The 22,239-nt window shown below is 37.1% G+C and overlaps 1 protein-coding gene across 3 annotated transcripts in view; it reads right to left on the reverse strand.

Moving 5' to 3' along the window:
* The window catches only part of NPAS3 (neuronal PAS domain protein 3), an 826,368-nt gene that overhangs the window by 42,665 nt on the left and 761,464 nt on the right, over positions 1 to 22,239 (reverse strand). For all 3 annotated transcript variants that reach the window (XM_070755787.1, XM_070755777.1, XM_070755797.1), the window contains one exon: positions 18,777 to 18,895. In XM_070755787.1, coding sequence (XP_070611888.1) covers positions 18,777 to 18,895 — 119 coding nt within the window. The remainder of the gene's footprint in view (positions 1 to 18,776; positions 18,896 to 22,239) is intronic.

A 22,239-nucleotide genomic window follows, 5' to 3' on the forward strand; every position in this document is an offset into this window, starting at 1 on the left:
TGAAAACCAGCTTGAAACTATTATTTTTCCATAATGTTTTTAAAAAGACACCTAAATTGTTAATTAAAAAAAAATAACAACAGCAACTGTGGCAGCAAGTCTACTGATAACCACAGTATTTGCATTTTCATCCATTTCACTTGTACAAATGAGATAATTCTTGGCTAACTTTATATAGAGTATAATGTATTTTCAATGACAAAGTTTCTTATAAGTACTTTTAACATATTTCTAGACACGAAACTGTAGGAATACCACTAAAACAGTCCATTTTAGTGAGTCCTTATTAAATAAGGAAGACATACCGGTAGTTAAAAGAAAAGAGGATTTACACATGGGACATTTATAATATATATTTCTTTCAGCTAGAGCTAGTCAGGAATATTTAGTTATCACTATTTATTTCAATTTTCTGGAAAACAAATTTTAAATCTCTAGATGCATGGAAACATACTGCTTTTTAGTGACTAACATGAAATAATAATTTAAAAACTATTGTAAGAATATACCATATTTTTCAGTATACTCTCTAAAATAGGCTGCAAATTTAGGTGTGTCTTATACTCTGAATGTAGCTTTTTGCCCCCAGCCCTAACTATCTGCTAATGATCTTCCCAGCTCTTACCTTGCAGGCTCTTTCATTGTTTCTCTCATCGAAAAATGTTTTCTAAGCCCTAAGTCTTTGCAGGGTTTTTTTCATTGCTCTAACTAGCTATGAATAAGTTTCTTTCTAGCCATAACCAGGTGCTAACGATGTTCCCAGCTTTTAGCAGCTTGCAAGCTTTCATTGTTACTCTCTGCCAATAATACTTTCCAAGCCTTAAGTCTGTGCAGGTTTTTTTCATTGCTTTATTTACTCAGAATGTTTCTTTCCAGTCCTAACAGGTGCTAATGATGTTCCCAGCTCTTACCCGCTTGCAAGCTCTTTCATTGCTACCCTCTCCGAATAAGTTTTTTTTTAAAGCCCTAACCAGGGAATAAAATAATGTGCTGAATCTGGCCAGATTAAGGATGCTAGCCAGATGAATATTTGGTAGGCAGATCCCCCACCACCATTTTCCTCCCCAAAAATTAAGGTGCAGCTTATACTTCGGTGCATCTTATACTCCAAAAAATATGATGCCTGTTTCATGGAAGATTCTATTAGCTTGAAATGTGTTAACATCAAAGGGTAAAACTTCAAAATGCCATTCTGCATTTAAAGTCTACTATTTACCTCTTGCAAATATGGCAATAATGCTGTTTGCAACTTAGAGTTTAATGGCAAACATATTTAGAACATTTATTTACTCAGGGTTAGATTTTTTTTCCTCTACTGAATCATCTCTATCTTTCTTTCTCTCATCTCCATCATCTGTCTGTCTGCCCACCCACCCATCCATCCATGGTGTAGCAATGGTTAGAATGCAGTACTGCAGACAGCTACTTCTGAGTTACAGCTGCCTGCAATTTGGCAGTTCAAATATCACCAGACTCAAGGTTGACTCAAACTTCCATCCTCCTGAGGTGGGACAAATTGTTGGGGGCAATATGCTGATTCTGTAAATTGCTTAGAGCAGTGTTTCCCAACCTTGGCAACTTGAAGATATCTGGACTTCAATTCCCAGAATTCCCCAGCATTCGCTGGCTGGGGAATTCTGGAAGTTGAAGTCCAAATATCTTCAAGTTGCCAAGGTTGGGAAACACTGGCTTAGAGAGCGCTGTAAAGTGATGTATAAATCTAAGCACTATTGTTTATTTATTTATTTATATTTATTTATTGGATTTATATGCCGCTCCTCTCCAAAGCCTCGTTATTGCTATTGCTGTCTCTGTCTATCTATTTATCAACTATCTATCTAAAACTTATACTCTGCTGCAAACCTGAAACATTATTTTATTGCTAGGTTCCATCCAAAATGATGAATGTTTATTTAATTATTCAGGATGCATTATGAACAATTTAAACATTAATAGTTCATTTAAAATAATAAATCTAAAATAAAATAAGCCTTGATTATACTGAAGTATCCCTCCCCCCTCCAAGAGTTCTGTTTTTAATTGCTTCTGGAAAGAAGTTAAAGTAGGAGCTTCAGCAAGTGTCATACTAAATATATCAGAGTCATTGAGAATCGGATGTCATACTTAATAATTTGGTTATTATTAACCAAAATAGTTAAATCACATGGGACTCAATGGAAATAAATAGGATGGAGAAACAATCATGTATCTCTCTTATGCTTTGATAAATGTTTATAAAAATGAAGCTAACAAAATGCATTAGTTAGAGTTGCTAACTCAGTCTCTCTTTCAATGATTTTTTGATGTGAAGATCTTTATATCCTGTTTATGAATATCTTTGTGATCACTGGTAAATATTTATCAATGAACAAGATGAACAATATTTTCAGTGATCCATACATTTGCCTCAGGCTGCTTGAAACATTTTATAATGGTGAATAAGGTAAATAAATTACTACAGTAGTACCTCTAGATATGAGCTGCTCCATATGTGAGTATTCCAAGTTACGAGCCATGACGCGAGCAAAATTTCTGTTCGACACCCAAGCTCAAATTCGGGATACGAGCTGAGCTTCCACTAGGTGGTGCAAGAATCCTTGCTTCTGGTTATCTCGGCACGAAGAACAAAGTCTAAAGGCATTCGTTCGAGATGCGAGTTGATCAACTTACGAGCTCGGGTCTGGAACAAATTAAACTCGTATCTAGAGGTACTACTGTATTCCAAATCTTAAATTATATTCAAAAATCAGTTGCACCAAGTTAGTCAATCCTTTATTGTCTCCATACAATCCTAATTTTATTCTTGAAGGACAGTATCTACTAGTTGCAATGTTCGCCTGTTTTAAAATGTTTCTTTTTCTATTTCATACAAATCAAATTTATATCAAATGAAATAAAGAAAAATTATCTCACTTTTTGAAAATAAACAATCAAATAAAATTTCTGTTACAAAAACTGAACCTATTTGCAAAAATTGGATTGATGGCAATCTAACAGGCATAATAGGTATTGCCATGGCATCACACATCATACTTTTTTTTATATAACTCATTACACATGATACTTGAGTAATAATGTTTCACCATCACTACATCACATCAGATCAGACTGCTTAAAGTTTTCCTTTCAGTATTTGTTAGTAATCTTACATGCCAATTTCTTTTTAAAAAAATCACATACCATATTTTTCTGTTTGACAACTTAAACAACAAATCTACTACCAATGCATTGATTTTTCATATTTAAAAATATGGCTGCAAACTTTTCTATACTGGCCACTCTTTGAAAATAGGTTAAGAGACATATTAAAATTGAACCCAGTCAACTTGCAGTAAACATTGGTATCGTTTTTTAAAGCACTGTTGGCACAAGAACTATTCTAATGGAAATTGCTTCAAGAAAGCTCTTGGCAAGTATATAATCACAAGGAGCAACACTTTAATATATGCCCAGGCAGTCAAATATAAAGTGACACCAGGAACCAAAGGGTAGCAACTACAAAGTAAAAATTATTTCTGTTTAACATAAGTCTCCATAACAAAGGAATCAGCATTAGGATTCATGGTTCATAGTAATACATAAGAAATTAAAATGATCTCAAGAATCTGTTTGATATAATACAGCAAATATAATGGTAGCTGAGACTGCAGTCCACCAAACATTTATTCCAAACTAGTATCACTGAAATGTACAGGTTTCTCCAAAATTATATATCACAGCTTTAAAAAAAATGAGACAACCTGGTGACAAGATACCAAGATACTAATATATATATATATAAGATTGGGTTAGATCAATTTAGAACTGATGGAAGAATCTCTTTGATATGACCTCCACAGCAGATCATGTGCAGAGAGATTTAAGAAGATGAGAGTTACAAATACAAACTGATATATCTAATGGCAAGTTATTAAGGTGTCATCTTAGGGTGACTGAAACTTGTGTCTGCAAACAGATTAAGAAATCTGATTTTCTTGCAATTTAAGTTATGGCACAAATGATTTGCATTAAAAATTACTACAGCCTCTTCACTCAAAGGCCAATGGCAAATCCTTGATTACATCATCCGGAATCCTTTTTGTTGCTATCATCTAGACGTTAACCTCAACATGCCAGAATTCGGCAGCTTTTTGATGATATTTTAGCATCGTCCATACTGTATATCTGCAGAAAATCATAAGTATAAAAATGTGCCATCATTTCCTTGGATTAATAGGTGCACAAATGCTGTCATATAATGCTTGTTCCTGAGTTGATCTTCTAATATGACTCCAGTAATATTATTGTAGATTTAATGTTTTATTTATTTTTATTGCTTTATAATTAATAGCAAAAAGAAAAAAGAGCAACCCCCCAAAATAATAGAGCTAGTGAAACACACAAAAGAGAAAGTGTATGTTTTATTCAGAATAAGAATTGGAGGTCTTGTAGTCGAACCTCCTGCTCAATTTATTCAGAAAACAGAGTTGGAAGGGATTAACATTAGAGAGCAGGGTGACATTTGGACATCTCTCTCTTTCTCTCTCACTCCCTGTCCCCCCGTTTTAAGAGATCATCCCCACCCATCTGCCAAAAGACAATAAAATCGGCCTATCTTTCAGGGTTCTTGGTTCTACCCAAGCATGCAGTACTTAGGAGGCAAACCATATGGTTTGTAGCCAGACCTATTTTTAGAGTAATTTTCAAAGTAAACGGTGAACTTTCGGAGATTTTAAATCATGAACAAAGGAACATTTACATTTTTATTTATGTAGATTGCAACAACTACATAATTATTCAGCCAGCAGATGGCAGTGTTTAGTTTAAAGCTATGGTTATAATCTATGGTTCCTTTATGTTCTGAGGAGAGTTTCCTGTGGTAGTTGAAACCATTAAGTAGCAAGGCCCATGGTGACTGTACACGGTACACTTTATTTGATTTGTCTGGCTATGTAACTATCCTGTGCTACCAAGCTATACGGCTATATAATAATCCTCTGCTACCATCTATCTATATAAATAAATTCCTCTTTTTTGGATCTCTCTCCTTTGCAAGGCCATGCCTATCTTCCCCTAAATGGACCATTCTCATTGGTTGAAAGTATCAGCAGCCAATCAAAACATGACTCCTATGTTTGTCACAAGTCTTCATACCAAACAACTCCCTGTTTCTTCATATAAATGGACCATTGTCATTGGTTCAAATTATCACCAATGCCTCCTATCTTTTAAACCAGCCAATCAAAACATGCCTCCTATGTTTTTTCACCAGCCAATCATATGCTTTTCACCAGTTTTTACCTGGCACAGGTGTGACATCTATATAATATTGGTATATAAAAAGACCTGTAATTGAATGCAATGCTGTATCAAAATTTTAAAGCAATTGGTGAAGAACTTTCAGAGATTTGAGGTCATGAACAAACGGACATTTACATTTTTATTGTAAATGTACATTTTTATAGATTTATAACTTATATTCTGACAGGAAATTTGGTTTATATATCTTCTTTGCTCGTATTCTCAAAGCACATTCTTTGTTTACAAAATCTCTATGGGGGTTCTTCAATTCTGAGAATATCTTTACAGAAAATGCAATTACCAATTGTACAGATTTAATTTAACTAAACTCTATAATGTGCAACATGTTTTTTTGCTTTAACTACTAAATTTTCAGCATTAAAACTCTGACATTTTCCATAGTCTACCTCAATTGAAGTTTGGCTCCCTAGTGACAATATGGTCATATTCATGTTAGTTAGCAACAATGTAAAAATTATTTATCACTGTCACCTTCTTATATATTTTTGAATCTAGTCTATAGTCCTGAATGGTGTCTCACTCTAGTACAAACCAGACTTGACATCGCTTAATTTTTTTAAGATCAGTCAAGATGACTTAAGTGCTGCCACCTGCTGTGACTTGCATTCTTGAATCATTTATGTCAATTAGATGGACACAGCCTCACTAAACAAAGCTTGTCTAATTGTAGATTGTGTCACAGATAATAGAGCTATGAATTATTCTAAATACAGCATTCTTTTAATCCCATTAAGTTCTCCATTGTTCTGTATCATATCAATCCATAAATTTGGGCTTCTCTAAGACTTTTTATTATTTCTTTGATCTTCATTGCCCCATACTATGAAAGTAATTGCCAACTCTCTATCTCTACACAACCTGTGTAGTGTTGTAATATTTACTTTTTCATTCCAGCCAAGTCAATAATATGGTCACAATGTGCATCATAATGCTTAGGAGTTTTCTGTACTTTGCTGCATTATAATGGTATACAAATATGTAATAAATCATAACATTAAAAAATAGAATTTCACCAGCCAGAAGATGACTTTTGACTACCATAGTTTCGTAGCACATCTACATTTTGATTTATCATATGTACAACTGTGTCTTAATTTCAGAACAGTTAAATTTTCCTAAAAGTAGCTTAATTCATGCAAGTAATAGGTAACTTTGAAAATGAATTTCCATATCATGTTTGAGGGTAGCATCCATCTACATGTTTCTTATTATTCCAGTGTATAACTTAGTGGCTGCTTTCTGATGCCAAGTCATTTTCTAAAGTATTTTCTATATGAATGCTGGCTCATTAACACAAATCATACTTAGTTCAGATCAACACTGAAATGCAAGGGAAAAGCCAACTTTTTGATAGGATACATTTCTCTTGCAAACCTCAATCTATATTTTACTTTTTATAGGAAAAGTTTGAAATTCTTTTTTAAAAATTCCTTTTAAATTTTTTTCAAGAAACCTGAAAGCTTTTGGTGCCTGAAAGTGATAGGATTCTAATAAACATCAGCTCTAACACTTGCCGGCTCACAACAATTGCTCCTGCTGTTAGATTCTTTAAAGTAAGCATAAGCTTTATGTAAAGGTCCTTTCTTTATCTTCAACAGTATAAACCTTTGCTGAATTGTCGTAAACATATTTGGGATAAACTGGAACAGAGTTCTCCAATCTTTGCAACTTTTAAGACTTGTGGACTTCAACTCCCAGAATTCCTCAGCCAGCTTTGGGAGTTGAAGTCCACAAGTCTTAAAGTTGCCAAGGTTGGAGACCCCTAAACGGGAATGTGTTTGTGTACATGCATATAAAAGAAACAATATAGCCTCATAAAAAACTTGCAGACTTTCAGACTGTGGGGAAAAAAAAGAGTAAATACCTAAATGAAAGGAATCAATACTAGATTTTCTGTGTGCTTAGGCAAAGATCTCTCCCAGAAAGATAACCAATATTAAGTATTTTTCTGAAGTGTAATATCTCCTATTATGGGAGTCAGAAATAAAAATCTTTTAACAGTTGTAGTTGATGTAGCCTTTCCCTACTCCCATTATCTTAGGTAGGGGTGTCAAACTTGATTTCATTTGAGGGCTGCATCAGGGCTGTTTTTGACCTCAGGGTGCCAGGGTGGGTGGGGCCAGTTTGGGTTTGACCTCAGGGGGCCAGGGTGGGTGTGGCCAGCTCCATGTTACTTATGTTGGGGGCAATGAAGGGTTACCAAAAATTTTACTACCACACAGTGGGCGTGGCTTATGTAGGATGCCCTGCATTTTCTTTCAACATCTTCAGTGCAAATTGGGTGCTCTGGGGTGGAGCTCCATTTTCGCTACCCCACTGTGTTCCCCCCCCCCAATCCGGGCAGCAGCCCACCCCTGGTTGGGGGTGCCTGTGATGGTCCAAATGCTCTGCTAGTGAAAAGGGGCTTCCAAGCTCTGTTTTTGGCTGCAATGTCTTCCTGAAATCTTCTGCCAGCAAAAATGGAGCTCAGTTTTTGCTGGCAGAGGCACCATGGGCCAGTCTTTTTCTGTTTCCAGAGCGGCTCTGCAGGCAACATCTAAGCAGCCTGTGGGCCAGATCTGTGCCCCAGGCCTTGAGTTTGACACCCTGATCTTAGGTAATTCTTATGGTGAGCAAAAGCTAGATAAAACAAGCCAACAAAAAAATTACACTAACGTGTTTTCTGTACAAAGAGATGAAAAAATGAAGTCATCTATATAATTATCTGCCATAGATTTAGGTTTTTTTACTGTTGTTCTAGATATTAAGATTTTTTTTTTAATGAAAGCCAAACTTTTATGTTATAATTATTCCAGCAGTGGCTCTAAAAGAAAAATGAAATTGTCAGGCTTAAGCCAAAAGACAACACAGCGAGATCCAACTGAAGCCAGTTCTTTACTTGCTTATACCTAATATACCTTATACCTCCACTCGAAACAGAATACCCTACGAAAGCAGACTATCAATCCTTGGTCTTGAAAGCTTAGAACTACGATGCCTAAAACACGATCTAAGTATTGCCCACAAGATCATATGCTGCAACGTTCTACCTCTCAATGACTACTTCAGCTTCAATCACAACAACACAAGAGCACGCAACAGATTCAAACTTAATATTAACTGCTCCAAACTTGACTGTAAAAAATATGACTTCAGCAACCGAGTTGTCGAAGCATGGAATTCATTACCTGACTCAGTAGTGTCAACCCCTAACCCCCAACATTTTTCCCTTAGACTATCCACGATTGACCTCTCCAGGTTCCTTAGAGGTCAATAAGGGGCGTGCATAAGTGCACCAGTGTGCCTTCCGTCCCCTGTCCAATTGTCTCTCTCTTCTAATAGACAGAATCTTGTCAGGCTAAAGCTATAACCTTCTCACCTAACTGATATATTGTACCTTGGGAGAGTCTATGATGTAGTTCTGCTGAACCTATTCCTTTCTCTCTCTCTGATCCAGTTTAGGACTGTGTAGTGTCTTGCCTTGGGCCTTTTTCTGGAGTGGGCTGTTTCCTCCATGGGAAGTCACAGTGCCATTGCTAACATTCCCCCCTCCCTCACTTTTGCAGCTGCTTATTCCATCACACACATTTCCTGGATTGTATCTGTCAAAGTTCATCTTTTGTTTTCCAGTGGTTTTGAAAGGCAAATAGATCTGCATCCCTGTCCTTGAATTGTAGCTTGACTTTTTTTAATGTACAGAAAGATTAAGAAGATGAATGAAAAGGAGATATCCTGCCATGATGGGTACTCTCGGAGAGTTATTACAACACTGGAAATAAAAACTAATTAAAACAAGATAAGAAGAAGAGAAAAAGAGACTCATCTGTACAACATTAAACAGATACTCCTTTATTTTTATGGATCTCTGTGTTGTGGGTGAGTTAAATGTTTCTTTTGTAGCAGTTTTAGGTTATACTTGGGTTAGACGAATACAAGATATCCACTATGCAAAAAAGATACAGGAAGGCCTTTAGTTGAGCATAATAGCAGATGCTGTAGTGTCATGAAGAAATGAATGATCAACAAAAGCAATATGTAGTCACCTAGTTTTGTTGTAATCTGTCTTTCCAAATAGCTTTAATTTCCAGAAATAAGAAATCAAGAAAGCCAGACTTTTGCACAGAGATATACAGACAGACAGACAGACATCTCAACCCTTTTCAAGAGGCAATTTCTTGAACAAATAACAGATGAGAGAAGCTATTTAATATGTGAAGAGCAATCACATTAGCTGCCTTAAATTAATGAAATGCTATTTACACTAAACTGAAGCAAATTTTGTTTCTGGCTGGTCCTGCCCACTTCTTTGTCTTAGCTAGGCAATGTCCACCTTTTGTATTGCATCTGAAAGCAAATAATTTAGACCAGGTATGAATCTTGGCCAGGAAAAACTTCTGCTTTTAGCCCAATCAAAATTCAGATATCAGTGCCATTATACCTTTGAATGATTACTACCTTTAGGGTGGCCATTAAATATTTGCATATTTGACTACATGTATATATGGATAAAAGTTTGATTAGCATAAGAGGAGATAATCCAATACTTAGATGCAAAACCAGGACAATCAAACAACTGGAGCAAAGTCAGAAAGAACCAGCCAAAGAAATTATTCTGGAAGAACTTCTTGACTTTTCTAGATTTTAAGGAAAGCAACATTTGAGAGTACGAGAGTTGGTATGTAGTATGGGTCTTGCAGATTTAAAATGATTGAAGAATTATCAATATTTAGGCTTTGAGGAAAGACACTGTTATATTATTTAAGTCTGTGTCTGGCAACCTACCAATATTGCCATCAACTGTTGACTAGTGCTTAACTACTCATGACCATTCCTTCTCTGGGGTTCTTAGGTTGCATTCTGGACTCCTCGCGGTCAATGGCTTGAAGTTGGATTACTCAGGGTCAATGGCTTGAAGCTGATGCCATGAAGTGCAGACTCTAGGCCTTGCTTTTATTTTGACTTACCCCTCCCTCTTCTCAGCTCTTTCTGATCATTAATTTATGACCCAAGTAAATTAAAGGGGACATGATTCCGTATGCACATAGTCCTGTCTACATATTTGAGCAATCTTGTATAGCTTTGCTCAGGGTCTCTAATAATGATTACCGAGCCCATTCATAAACAATATGTTCAAGCCAAGATGTATTCAAACAATTTAATGAACATCTGTAGGTCAGGGAAGAGGTCTGGCATTGCATTAGTGCATCAACTGTAATGGTGCAGTGATAAATTTTTAAAACCAAGATTCATGGGGACAGACTCCTAAGCCAAGTCCCAGTAATAGTGAAGAGTTCAAAAATAGCTGACAGCTTTGCTGATTATATTACTATTGATTTCTTTCTTTCTACATATGCACACAATTAGAAATGTGCATATGTGTTTATAATGGGTTTTAATTGCCTATTCAAGCCCAAGCCTCCAAACTACCAAAATACTTTAAAATACTTTGCACTATAACACAAGTAGAGTCAAAATTCTTTCCTATCCCTCTTCTGCTTTTTGAGAAAACCCATGTCACTCACCCTTTACCATTTCAACTCTCTGATTTTGGCAGCTAAGATACAAGGAATTAGGGAAGGGTAAAAGAGGATATGCTGATGCTGACCATAAGGATAAAAGTCCTGGTCTAGTGGAATTTGCTAGAGATGGGGGAATAAAAGGCAAGGTGGTGTCACAGCAATACAATCAGGGTTCTGCTGCTTTGTGTGCAATGTACAAAACCACCCATTATTGCTGGGAGTCAGGCAGCATATACATTTATTTATTGATGAGAATGAGGATGCCTTGTTTGCAGTGCCGTGACTGCCACTTTGCCTTTTTTGATTCACAGTAGATACTGATGACTCTATGCCTGCTGGTGTTGGTTCCCTTACTATTCATTTCTTCAATATAGTGACTGTGGAGGACATGCAACTAAGGTATTGCATTAGGCTACTGCTTCTTTCAAAAAGAGCATAAATGTAAACCATATAATGTAAAATTCTATCTGGAAAAACAGCCAAAAGTCCACATGCTTAGGTTTTTCAGTAAGTGATTGCTGGCGGAACTTACCGCTGGCGGCATTTGCAGGGAGAGGGACAAATGTGGCGGCTGCCATTTTGGGCAGCTTTCTTCAGGAAGTGGGCGATCTCATGAGGATTCGTGAGATTGCCCATAAGGCCTTTTGCCAAGGCACTCCCAGAGGCTGCTGGGAGAAGCAGGGCCAGCGAGGGGCTTTTAAGGCTGCCCTCGTTCATTGCTCCTTCCTTTCACAGCAGTCCAGGATCAAGGACACCCACCCACCCTTCCTCTTTTCTCAGTGTGATAAAAGTGGTCGCCCATGGGGCTGAATAGGAATTTTTTGCGGTCTAGCCTCATCACACCACATTTTGAAAAAGGGATGGGAATTGTTAGGGAGTGCGCTTGTTTCTTTAGTTGAATCCGGATTACAATCGGCTTTTGTCATGTTGGTAACTTTGCCGGGTGGGGTGGAAAAGGGGCATTAGTAGCAACTGTGTGATCTCCTTTTGGGCACTGTTTGGATGGTGATGGGCTGCCCCTTGCCAAAGACCTCTGTGCAGATTCCACCTGAGTAATGGAGGGAGGATGCCTTTGAGGTTTGCTGGCCAGGGCCTACCAGGGACTGGGGGCAAGCCTTCCCACATGCCAAATGGGGCATGGCAAAGGGGCAAGGGAACGGTGGGATCCATAACCTTGCCTTGCAAGGAGCTTTCGCCAATTAGCTGCGAAGAAATGTTATGGAAAGGGAAATTTCTGCCCCTCTGGCTTCACCTTTGCAGGTGCTTTGTTTTATTAATGGCAAATTAATAAAGTGACCCTAATAACCCACACTTGTGTATGTGTGTCATTCTGTCTTCACTGCAAAGCATTATAACACAGCCTTTTACTTTGCTTACTGTCAATCAATCTAATCACTTTTAAATTGACTAACTTTACTCTTGTTTACTTAACGTCTATCAACTGATTGTTATGCTCCATACAATTTATTCTAAAACAGGCATTTTTTTGGTCAGAGAGATTACTTTTCTTTTACCAAGTTTTCTTTCTACTACTGTATCTAAAATATGCTTCTCCCGAAATGCATTCTAAGTTTAATCACATTACAATTGAAACAGAATATGATATTCTAGGGCTATCGTCAATCAATTCATGTTCATGTATGTGTATACATACGCCTGACTAGATTTAGCTATTTAAAGGCAGAATAATACTCAGAATAATACTCACATTAAAAAATAAATAACAAGGATTTAGTACAATGCAATTAATAGTTTCAGTTTTGCATACCCTCTCCTGAGTTTCCGGAATTAGACTGAGCAGGAGTTATAGAACCACAGGTAGTCCTCAACTTATGACCACAATTTAGCCCAACATTTATATTGCTAAGTGAGAAATCTGTTAAGTGACTTTTGTTCCATTTTACAACTCTTCTTGTCTGAAGGTTCATTATTTGCAGTTTCTGCAGAATCAATTTGAACTGGCCAAAATCAGTGATAGAATTTACAGTATCATGCATACCCTGTCAATATAAGCATGCACACACACACACACACACAGACACACACACGGAAGAGAAGTGGAAGAGCTTTTCCAGTAATATTTATCTATATTAGCATGCAATGCAATGCCAGTACAATGGGATTGTCACATTCATATCATGAGAGATGTAATCGAAACATAGCGTGCTTTCTTGAAGATGACTTTCAGGTCGATAAAGCAATATTAGTAATAAAATTGTGCCATAGCAAACAGACAACATACATTAACTGTCTTTTAGTCTTTCTCAATGCCAAATCTTGCATAGAATTCTCCTGTAATAGAAACTATGTATTTTTGTTAAAGAGGAAACTATATATATAGATGAGTAAAATGTCTATGATTCATGATATGATAAATGAAAAAAGTAACATTCACAAATAATATATACACTTCAATTGTTCTATAGCTCTTAAAATTTGAAGAGATTTGCATTCCTGTTTATCCTGGTGGTAGAGTTTTGAAAAATACAATTTTGTAAAGTTAACATGTTGAAGTATAAAAGAAAAGAAAGAATCCTCAAGAAAAGACAGATGGCAGACTATCTTTTTCAAAATACATTTTCAGAGTAGCATACAATTGCTAATAGGGAGATTCTAAAATGTTTTTCCTTGACAGACAAGAGGTGATAAATTGTCAGCATAAACTTCATCTCAGGCTACTCCCGTGATCTAAAGCTTTTCTGTGAGTTTTGTACCATCAAAGTCAACTTCTTATAACTGTATAAAAATTTATGAATGCATTTGACTATAAAATGACTGAAGGCATCCCATAATGCCTGTAGTTTATTGTGCATCAACTCTCTCTTTTTAGTACAAGTAAAAGTTGCCTAGATCTTCATTCATCTTTTAAATCTATAAACAGATAGATTAAACACACACTAACAATTGTCATATTAACTGATTATATATGTATATATGTATGTATGTACAGTGATCCCCCGGTTATTGCGTCCCCGACCATTGCGAACAGGGTAATTCGCGATTTTTCAACCCGGAAGTCAAAACACCATCTGCCCATGCGTGCCCTTTTTTCTATGGGCACGCATGCGTAGATGGTGCCCGGCAGATCAGCTGCTGGGCGGCTTCCCTGGGTCTTCCCCCTCTTGCTGGCGAGAGGGCGAGCAGCGGGCATCAGCAAGGAGTTTCCCCACCGCCCACGCAAACTCCTCGCTGCCGCCCACCCTTCGCCCGCCCACACCGTTCATTCTTGCGGCCAGAGCGAGCGCGGACAAGCTGTTCGCTGGCGCTAGCTCTCGCCTGCCTGCCCGCTAGCGAGGAGCCGCCTGCCTGCCCGCTAGCGAGGAGCCGAAGATTGGGGGCGGCGCGACGTCGCCACCGGCATGGGGGGCTTACCAGCACCCCCCGGACCCCCAACCCGGGTTTGGGGGGCTGCTAGGAAGCCCCCCATGCCGGCGGGGACGTTTTAAAACACCCGCGCGACTTTCCAATGAGTCCCGAAGACAAACGCGTTGTCTTTGGGACTCATTGGAAAGTCGCGCGGGTGTTTTAAAACATCCCCGCCGACATGAGGGGCTCGCTAGCACACCCCCAAACCCGGGTTGGGGGTTCGGGGGTGTGCTAGCGAGCCTCCCATGTCGGCGGGGATGTTTTAAAACACCCGCGCGACTTTCCAATGAGTCCCGAAGACAAACGCGTTGTCTTCGGGACTCATTGGAAAGTCGCGCGGGTGTTTTAAAACATCCCCGCCGACATGGGGGGCTCGCTAGCACACCCCCGAACCCCCAACCCGGGTTAGGGGGGTGCTAGCGAGCCCCCCATGTCGGCGGGGACGTTTTAAAACACCCGCGCCGCCCCCAATCTTCGGCTCCTCGCTAGCGCTGCGGAAGTAAAAACACCATCTGCACATGCGCAGATGGTGTTTTTACTTCCGCAGCGCTACTTCGCGAAAACCCGCTCGTTGCGGGGGGTCCTGGAACGGAACCCTCGCAAAGAGCGGGGGATCACTGTACATACATATAACATATTTTTGCTGATAATGAAAATGAAAGGAGACTAGTATACATCTATTTCAAGTTATATATCTTATATCGATAATAGAACCAACCTAGAATTAAATAGAATTTTTCTGGCATTTAGAACAACAAATCAATGGAACAACCTGCCTCCAGAAGTTGTGGGTGCACCAACACTGGAGAGAAGAGATTGAACAATCATTTATCTGAAAGACCTCTAAAGCCCCTTTCAACTGTGTGATTCTGTTAGAACATAAGAAGAGCTATGCTGAATTGGGCCAAAGCCCATTGAGTCCAGCATTCTGTGTCACACAGTGGCCCACCAATTGTACATGGGGATCTTGAGCAGAAAGAGAAGGCAAAACCCTCCCTTTGGTTTGGGAAATTGGGAAAATTTTGGTCCCAACTGCTGTTGGGACAAAAACTACCCGTACTAGACTATCAATTGATATCTCACTTACAAAGCCATGATATTGTGATTTTCTTCTCAACTGAACAATGCAATTCATATATATACCCAGTGCAACACCAAGTGAGTGATTTGATTAAACAGGTTGATTGGATTATAAATTGATTGAATTTTTGACTTATGGATTAAAGTTTTTAGAAGAACTGTGATTACCTCATTCTATAGTCTATAATGTAAAATAGTCCTGGCAGAATAGCAATAGAACCATTAAACTGGGTATGTACCAAGTTTTTTTTGGTGAAAACATTATTGGAGATATATAATTTTTTCAATTTTTTCACTAGGTTATTTTAGTGGAAGGAGGTTGATTAGAGGAAATACATCCATCATTTTTCAATGTTCATTATAAATACTTGGGATGAATTCCAGTAATTAAATGTTTGCATATTATTTTTTATCTCAGTTATTGCATTGAACTACACATGATGTGCCTAAATGATAAAAATGGCTATTAAAAGAGATAAATATGAAGTTTTAATATTCACATTTCTGAGCTTCATCCAAATATAAGGAATGAGAAGTTCTTATAAACTGAATTCTTTACATTCTCACTGGGAGAAAGTTAACGTCTATATCACTGATGGTGAACCTATGGCACATGTGCTCCAGGTGGCACGCAGAGCCATATCTGCTGGCATGCGAATCATTGTCCTAGTTTAGCTCCAGTGCACACCAACCAGATGATTTTCAGCTACCACTGAGGCTTTGGGAGGGCATTCTCAGCTTCTGGAGGGCCTCAATGGAAGGTGGGGGGCATTTTCACTCTCCCTAGACTCTAGGGAAACCTCTGGAGCCTGGGGAGAGTGTAAAACAGACCTACTGGAACCACCGGAAGTTTCTGCCCTCTAGAGGGCCTCTGGGGTAGGCAGGAGAAGCCATTTTCACCCTTCCCAGACATTGAATTTTGGGTGTGGGCACTCACATGTGTGCAATAGCATGCACACATGCACTTTCAGCACCTGAGAAAAAAAAGCTCTGCCCTCACTGGTCTATATAGTATAACATAAATAAATAACACTCTCATGACACTTAGGAACCATTAAGGATGTTTTACTTTAATTCATATCCATAATATATAAAGTTTAGATATACAGAGATCTTCACTAAAGTTTGTGAAACCTTCAGTGCAAATCTATGTGTTGAGACCTTTTATATTATAGACAATTGTGTTAAATAAAGCCTCCTTAGTTTTTCCCAATAGGCTGCCTTCATAGGGACTAAACTTTGCAAGACATTTTCTATTCCCACCTGAAAACCAAGACAATTTCTGCATCACTGTAACCAATTTCTCTCTCAAGAACGTTCCCTCAGAAATGTCTGAGGTTATATGTAAGTTGATGTTGAGAATATAAAAGCAGACGTATATGTTACTCAAAAGAGTCAGTAGTCAAACAATTTATTTGGTCACTTCATTGGCTGAAATTCTGGTTTGAGAGTTTATTACACGGTTAACAATAGTTCAAGTTGTGAATGTACATTTATTCTTATTTATGAGGTTTATTTCTTGCTATTCTTCTGGAAATTCAAGGACAGTTAGTCCTAGACTTTAACCGCTATTCCACTCAAACATTCAAGTCTTTTTCAAACATTTTATCCCAATATTAACTCAGTGTTGTCATTTTGGAAAGTTTTTCTCTATTCCTACTGTCAGCTCTATGCGAAAAAACACTCTCTGTTATTACTGACACTCTTATCTTACATTTTTATAGAGCAATTAAATATTTAATTATGAAGCTTAAAATTTACCTCCAAGAAATAACACTAAATTGTATGTTTTGAACCAAATGAAAGCATACTGAGTTCAGTATTATAGCCAAAGCATTGAATCTTTAAAAAAATAATTTCTTAAAAATATTCAAAAGTATCATTTACATTTATACCAAAAAGATATTCCAGAGCAAATGTTTTCCTAAGATGTTTCTTCTTCACAAAAATTTTTGTCTTAAATTTTTTCTAAAGCTGAAAAATCTTATTATTCCAGCATTTTCTATGTCTCCCTGTATTAGCATATTCTTCTTTATATATAGATATTTTGTAATAACTTAGTTCCTTAATTCCACAATGGAAAATCAATACCAAATGTATAGAGGGTAAAGATACCCTTGACCAAAGCATATAAGAGCCATTAAGAGAGCCATTAAGAAAGAGCAAGACTTATTATTATTGTTGTTGTTGTTGTTGTTGTTGTTGTTATTATTATTATTATTATTATTATTATTATTAATTAGATTTGTATGCCGCCCCTCTCCGTATACTAACAAGATATTGTTAGTATATTCTATAAGTTATACTTCTGCAGCCTTTAGGGGTGACGTAAGATTGATAAAAGATGCATAATAGACATATTTTATTTTGAAGACATATTCTATCATTTCCATCAAAGAGCAAGTCAAATTGTCTTAAATCTAATAGAAATAAGCAGAATCTATATAAGCAAAGGAAGAATTTGTGATTTTCATACTCTCAAGATCCTGGCACAGAAGTTCAGTTTTATATTTGCTCCTCATCTGAAATGCATCAGAATAACACAGTAAACCATTTTAGATTGTATTACTTTCAAAGTCTGATTGCTCCTAAATAACTTTGAGTAGGCTGGTTGTTTTAGATTCAGTGTTCTGCAACATAACCAAAATAACAAGAAGAGTAAAAACAGAATGGATGGCTTAAATAGGTAATAGATGGTTGTATAAAGCATGAAAAAAGTATTTATTTATTTACATATTCCATTGAATTATATGGCCACTCAACTCAAACAATGTCGGGGTGGCATGCAACAGAAAAGCTATATTCTGAGTATATTGGCAAATCTTTATCTCTTGTAAAACAAGAGAAAGCAGGATAGCAGCGGAACAAACAGGAAATCAAGTGCAAGGACTGAAAGTGAAATTTGGGGTTATTAATCACAAAGAAAGTTAAAGCAAGAAAAATAAAATTTAAAAAACTATATCCACAAATCACAACATCAGCAATGAATGTTGAAGAAAATGAACGTTGATCAGAATTCCCAATAGCTCAAAGTCAGCCTTGTTTATAAGAGTATTTAAGCATCATATATTCATAAAGTAAAATGAAAGGTCTTCCAGTGAAAATAATTTTTGATATAAAACATTTCCTCCAATTCATTGGCAGTGATAGAAAAAGAGTAGTAGACTCCCAATACAGCATTAAATCCATAGAACCCATGCTTTCTAAGAAGCATCTTCTGTTGTGTTAAATGAAGCTTTTAATTATTTTGTTCCACCTGAAGAATTTTTAAGGACTGCCCCAGATAGTCTGTGACACCAAAGGATGCTATTGATTTTTTTAACCTTGCTATGATACCTGATAAATATACTTCAAAAATATCTTTAGCCTTTCACTTTCTCAAATTGTGCAATATTTGTCAAACTATCCAGGCTCAATTGTTATGAATTTCTAGAGGAGATTCTGGGATCTGCTACAATTTATCAAATATCTTTTAAAAAAGATAGAGAATGTCTAACAATATTTAGGGAGACAAAAAAAATATAAGTTTACCTTATATCCTGAAGATTTTATGTGTACACCTCGCTTGGTCAGTGTTGATTTCATCCGAATGAAAAAAGAACGCTCTAGATTGTTGTCTATTGAAAGTAGGCTCGGGCTTGTAGTTTCCACTAAAATAGACATAACAAAATTATTTATTGGTCATTTAACTTTTAGAGAGCTCTTCTGAATTTCATAGGTGTAGCCATTGCGCTAACCTAGGGCCAAATGCAAGATGTGGAAGATTTTTTAAAAACTGAGCACAGTAGTTGCAGACATAAGTAATAAGCAAATAAATAATCTCACCTTGCTCATGATAAAAATAGGGAAAAAACCAAACTGCTTTGGAAGACAATTCATAGTCTTTTGTTAATACTCCGCAAGCAAAATTCCACAGCAGAAAAAAACTTGAAAAGACAAACTGATATTAGAAAAAGAGCCTATTTATTTTTCTGAGACTTATCCCACAAATTTTGTCAATTCAACGTGGCCTTCCTCAATGCCCTCACCAAAACCACCAGTTCATATATTATGGATAATTTTCAAACAATAAATTGTCATTTTCTCGCGTCAATTGGAAGTTTCCGTATTCCCTTTCTCTTTCCGTCAAATTGGAGCTGGCTTTTATCTGAGAGCAGGGAAGAGATAATTGTAACATTCGTCCACCTGAACATGAGTAAAAAGGTCACGTACTCGAGTGCTTTTATTTTCCTATCAAATGTTGTTCAGGACATTTAATTGAGAAGCAAACCTCTACGAATATATTGGCAAGAAAACATTTCAGTTTAAGCAGTTTAAAGGACACTAGTCAAGCAGTTTTCATCAAATTTAAAGGCTGTTGCTTTTATTCGAAAAGGGTTAGGCTGTTGATATTAACTTGCATATATTTACTTTCCTATAGCCATTTTTACTTTGGATTTCTACTTTGTTGTGATTAGCCTACTGACAATAATGCTTTTTTTCCCTTCAATGTGTCTCAAGACTGTTTTTTAAAGAGAGCATGAATTCCATGTCATTTTAAATGTACAGCTCTTTATCACTCGAGGGAAAAGCAGAGCCATGTTATATTTAGTACTTTCATTTCTTCTGATTAAATATGAATTACTATGAAATTTTTCTCATCATCTAACACGCCATAATACGCCAACAGCTTTTTAATACACTATATAAGCACAAACTTCTGCTCTAAGAGTTTAATTTGCCCCTCTAATCCAATCACATCAACCTTATTTCTCTTATCAGAGATTCCCATTTTGAATTAAATGAGCTCATTAGTTTTAATCAAAAGCAGAGAGATCAAAACTTAAATGTAAATGCTTTAGATCAGAACTGTCAGTCAGCCGTGCAGTTCTATTTTACTAAAACACAAGATCAGAGACCCTTAGAACCATTTTCCCCTCATAAGGGATGCTGAGAGCTCGAAGATGCTATATCCTATTTTTTTCTGTTTCCCAAGGACAGATTATACATTTAAGGTTAGACTTAATTTAGTGCATTTCTTCCTGCATTCTAGTGGAAACAGAAAAGTATGCCAATCTATTTTTGGCTTCTTTCACATTTATTGGTGATGTCCTCAGAGACCTAGTGAAGTGCTAAGCCGCCAGAAACCATGCCACAAATCTGGCCTTAGTGCTGGGTTTCATTTGGTAATATCATGTTTGCAGCATCTAAAAAACGAAACTTTCAAAGCAAGGTATAATCAAGGTGACCAGAACCCTGAAACCACACACACACACGAAAGACCCTAAGCAGTAATGGCATGAAGAGAGACTCACTATGAATTATTACTGCGAGTATACCGCACTCAATAGTGCAGTGGTTAAAGTGTACATTAAGGAACCACAGCATGTGTTCTTCCCGCTGAGTGAATAAATATTAAAATTGGCTTCACACACGCGGCAGCTACAGTCCAGCACATTATAATCTAACATAAGCAGAGAGCGAAATATGTTACAATGTATTGTTAAAAATTATGAACTAAACACATGGAAGTTGTGTTAATTAAGAACATAAGAAGGCTTCTGTTTGATATAAACAAAGGTCTTTAGACTCAGATACTTCCCAGAAGCATGGCATCAAAGCAGCATTCCCTTAATTGTTTTTTTTTTTATCACATCAACTTGTTTTCAGATGAACAGCACTTCTGAACGTGAAGTTCTGTTTTTTATGGCCATCAGCCATTAATCAAATTATGCTCTATGCATTAAATATACCGTATTTAATTGGTGAAGTATATTTAAATGTTTCATATAAACACTCTCCTTTAAAAACTACTCACTCTTAAGGTTTTCAGACTTCCCCCAGGCGGTTACTTGCATAATAGTGGAAGTTACTTGCATATTAATGGAAGTTTTGATTAAACAAAATAGTTTTAAAAATAAAAACTTTATTGTGTTTAAATTACTTTTTTTTTTCACCGTCCATTTGATATTTTGACATACCCAGAATCTTTCTAGTCCTGATTCCTGAGGCTTCTGAAGTCCCTTTTGCTTTTTAATGTGGGTAGGAAATGGTTTTCAACAGTTCTGCTGCCTTTTTATTAGCATAATACAAGTTAAATAATTGGACTTCATCTCGCCTACTCCTTCTTTCCACTACATGTTTTCGCAATGAATCCAGAAACCAAATTATTATTATTATTATTTATTAGACTTGTATGCCACCTCTCTCCGAGGACCGAGAGCAGCTCAAAACATGCAATACAAAACAATGTGTATACAAATCTAATAGTTAAAACAGTAAGCTAAAAATCCCATTATGTTAAAAAACAGTCAGTCTACTCAATCACATCCACACATAACATTTAACGGTCAGAGAATAAGGGAGCATGGTCTAGCTGCCCCATGCCTGGTGACATAGATGGGTCTTTAGGGTTTGAAAAGGGGTAGGAAAAGGGCAACAACATAATTTGGCCATTCCTTTTCTATGGCAATCTAACTGAAGTGCATAAGAAAACACAAGCAGTGATTTTGGGATTTGGAGTTAATAGGCTGATGGTGCAACTAATGATACTGTTTGGTGACAATAACAGACTCAAAACAGTTTTGGATCTTTTCCCATGTAGGAACTCTCCTGTCCCTCCTATGCCTACATTGCAGTTAGCCATGTTATTTGTTGTACAATGGATGCCATTACAATAATTTCTGCATTTTTGAATCAGCATTAATCGACTCTTCCCTTTTAAAGTATTTGCACTTCTATTCTGTGTCACACTCTTGTGCATGTGACAGAAAGAATGAGACAAATATTTTGAAGTATGAGGAAGGAAGGAAGGAAGGAAGGAAGGAAGGGAGGGAGGGAGGGAGGGAGGAAGAAAGGAAGGAAGGAAAGAAGGAAGGAGGGAGGGAGGGAGGGAGGAAGGAAGGAGGAAGGAAGAAGGAAGGAAGGAAAGAAGGAAGGAAGGAGAAGAAATGTTACATGCTACAGCAAGGTACTCGCAAGGCGATTGGGATTTCAATCAACCAGAAATTAAACC

This window comes from Erythrolamprus reginae, chromosome 1 (genome assembly GCF_031021105.1).
Source record: "Erythrolamprus reginae isolate rEryReg1 chromosome 1, rEryReg1.hap1, whole genome shotgun sequence".
In the NCBI taxonomy this organism is placed as follows: domain Eukaryota; kingdom Metazoa; phylum Chordata; class Lepidosauria; order Squamata; family Dipsadidae; genus Erythrolamprus; species Erythrolamprus reginae.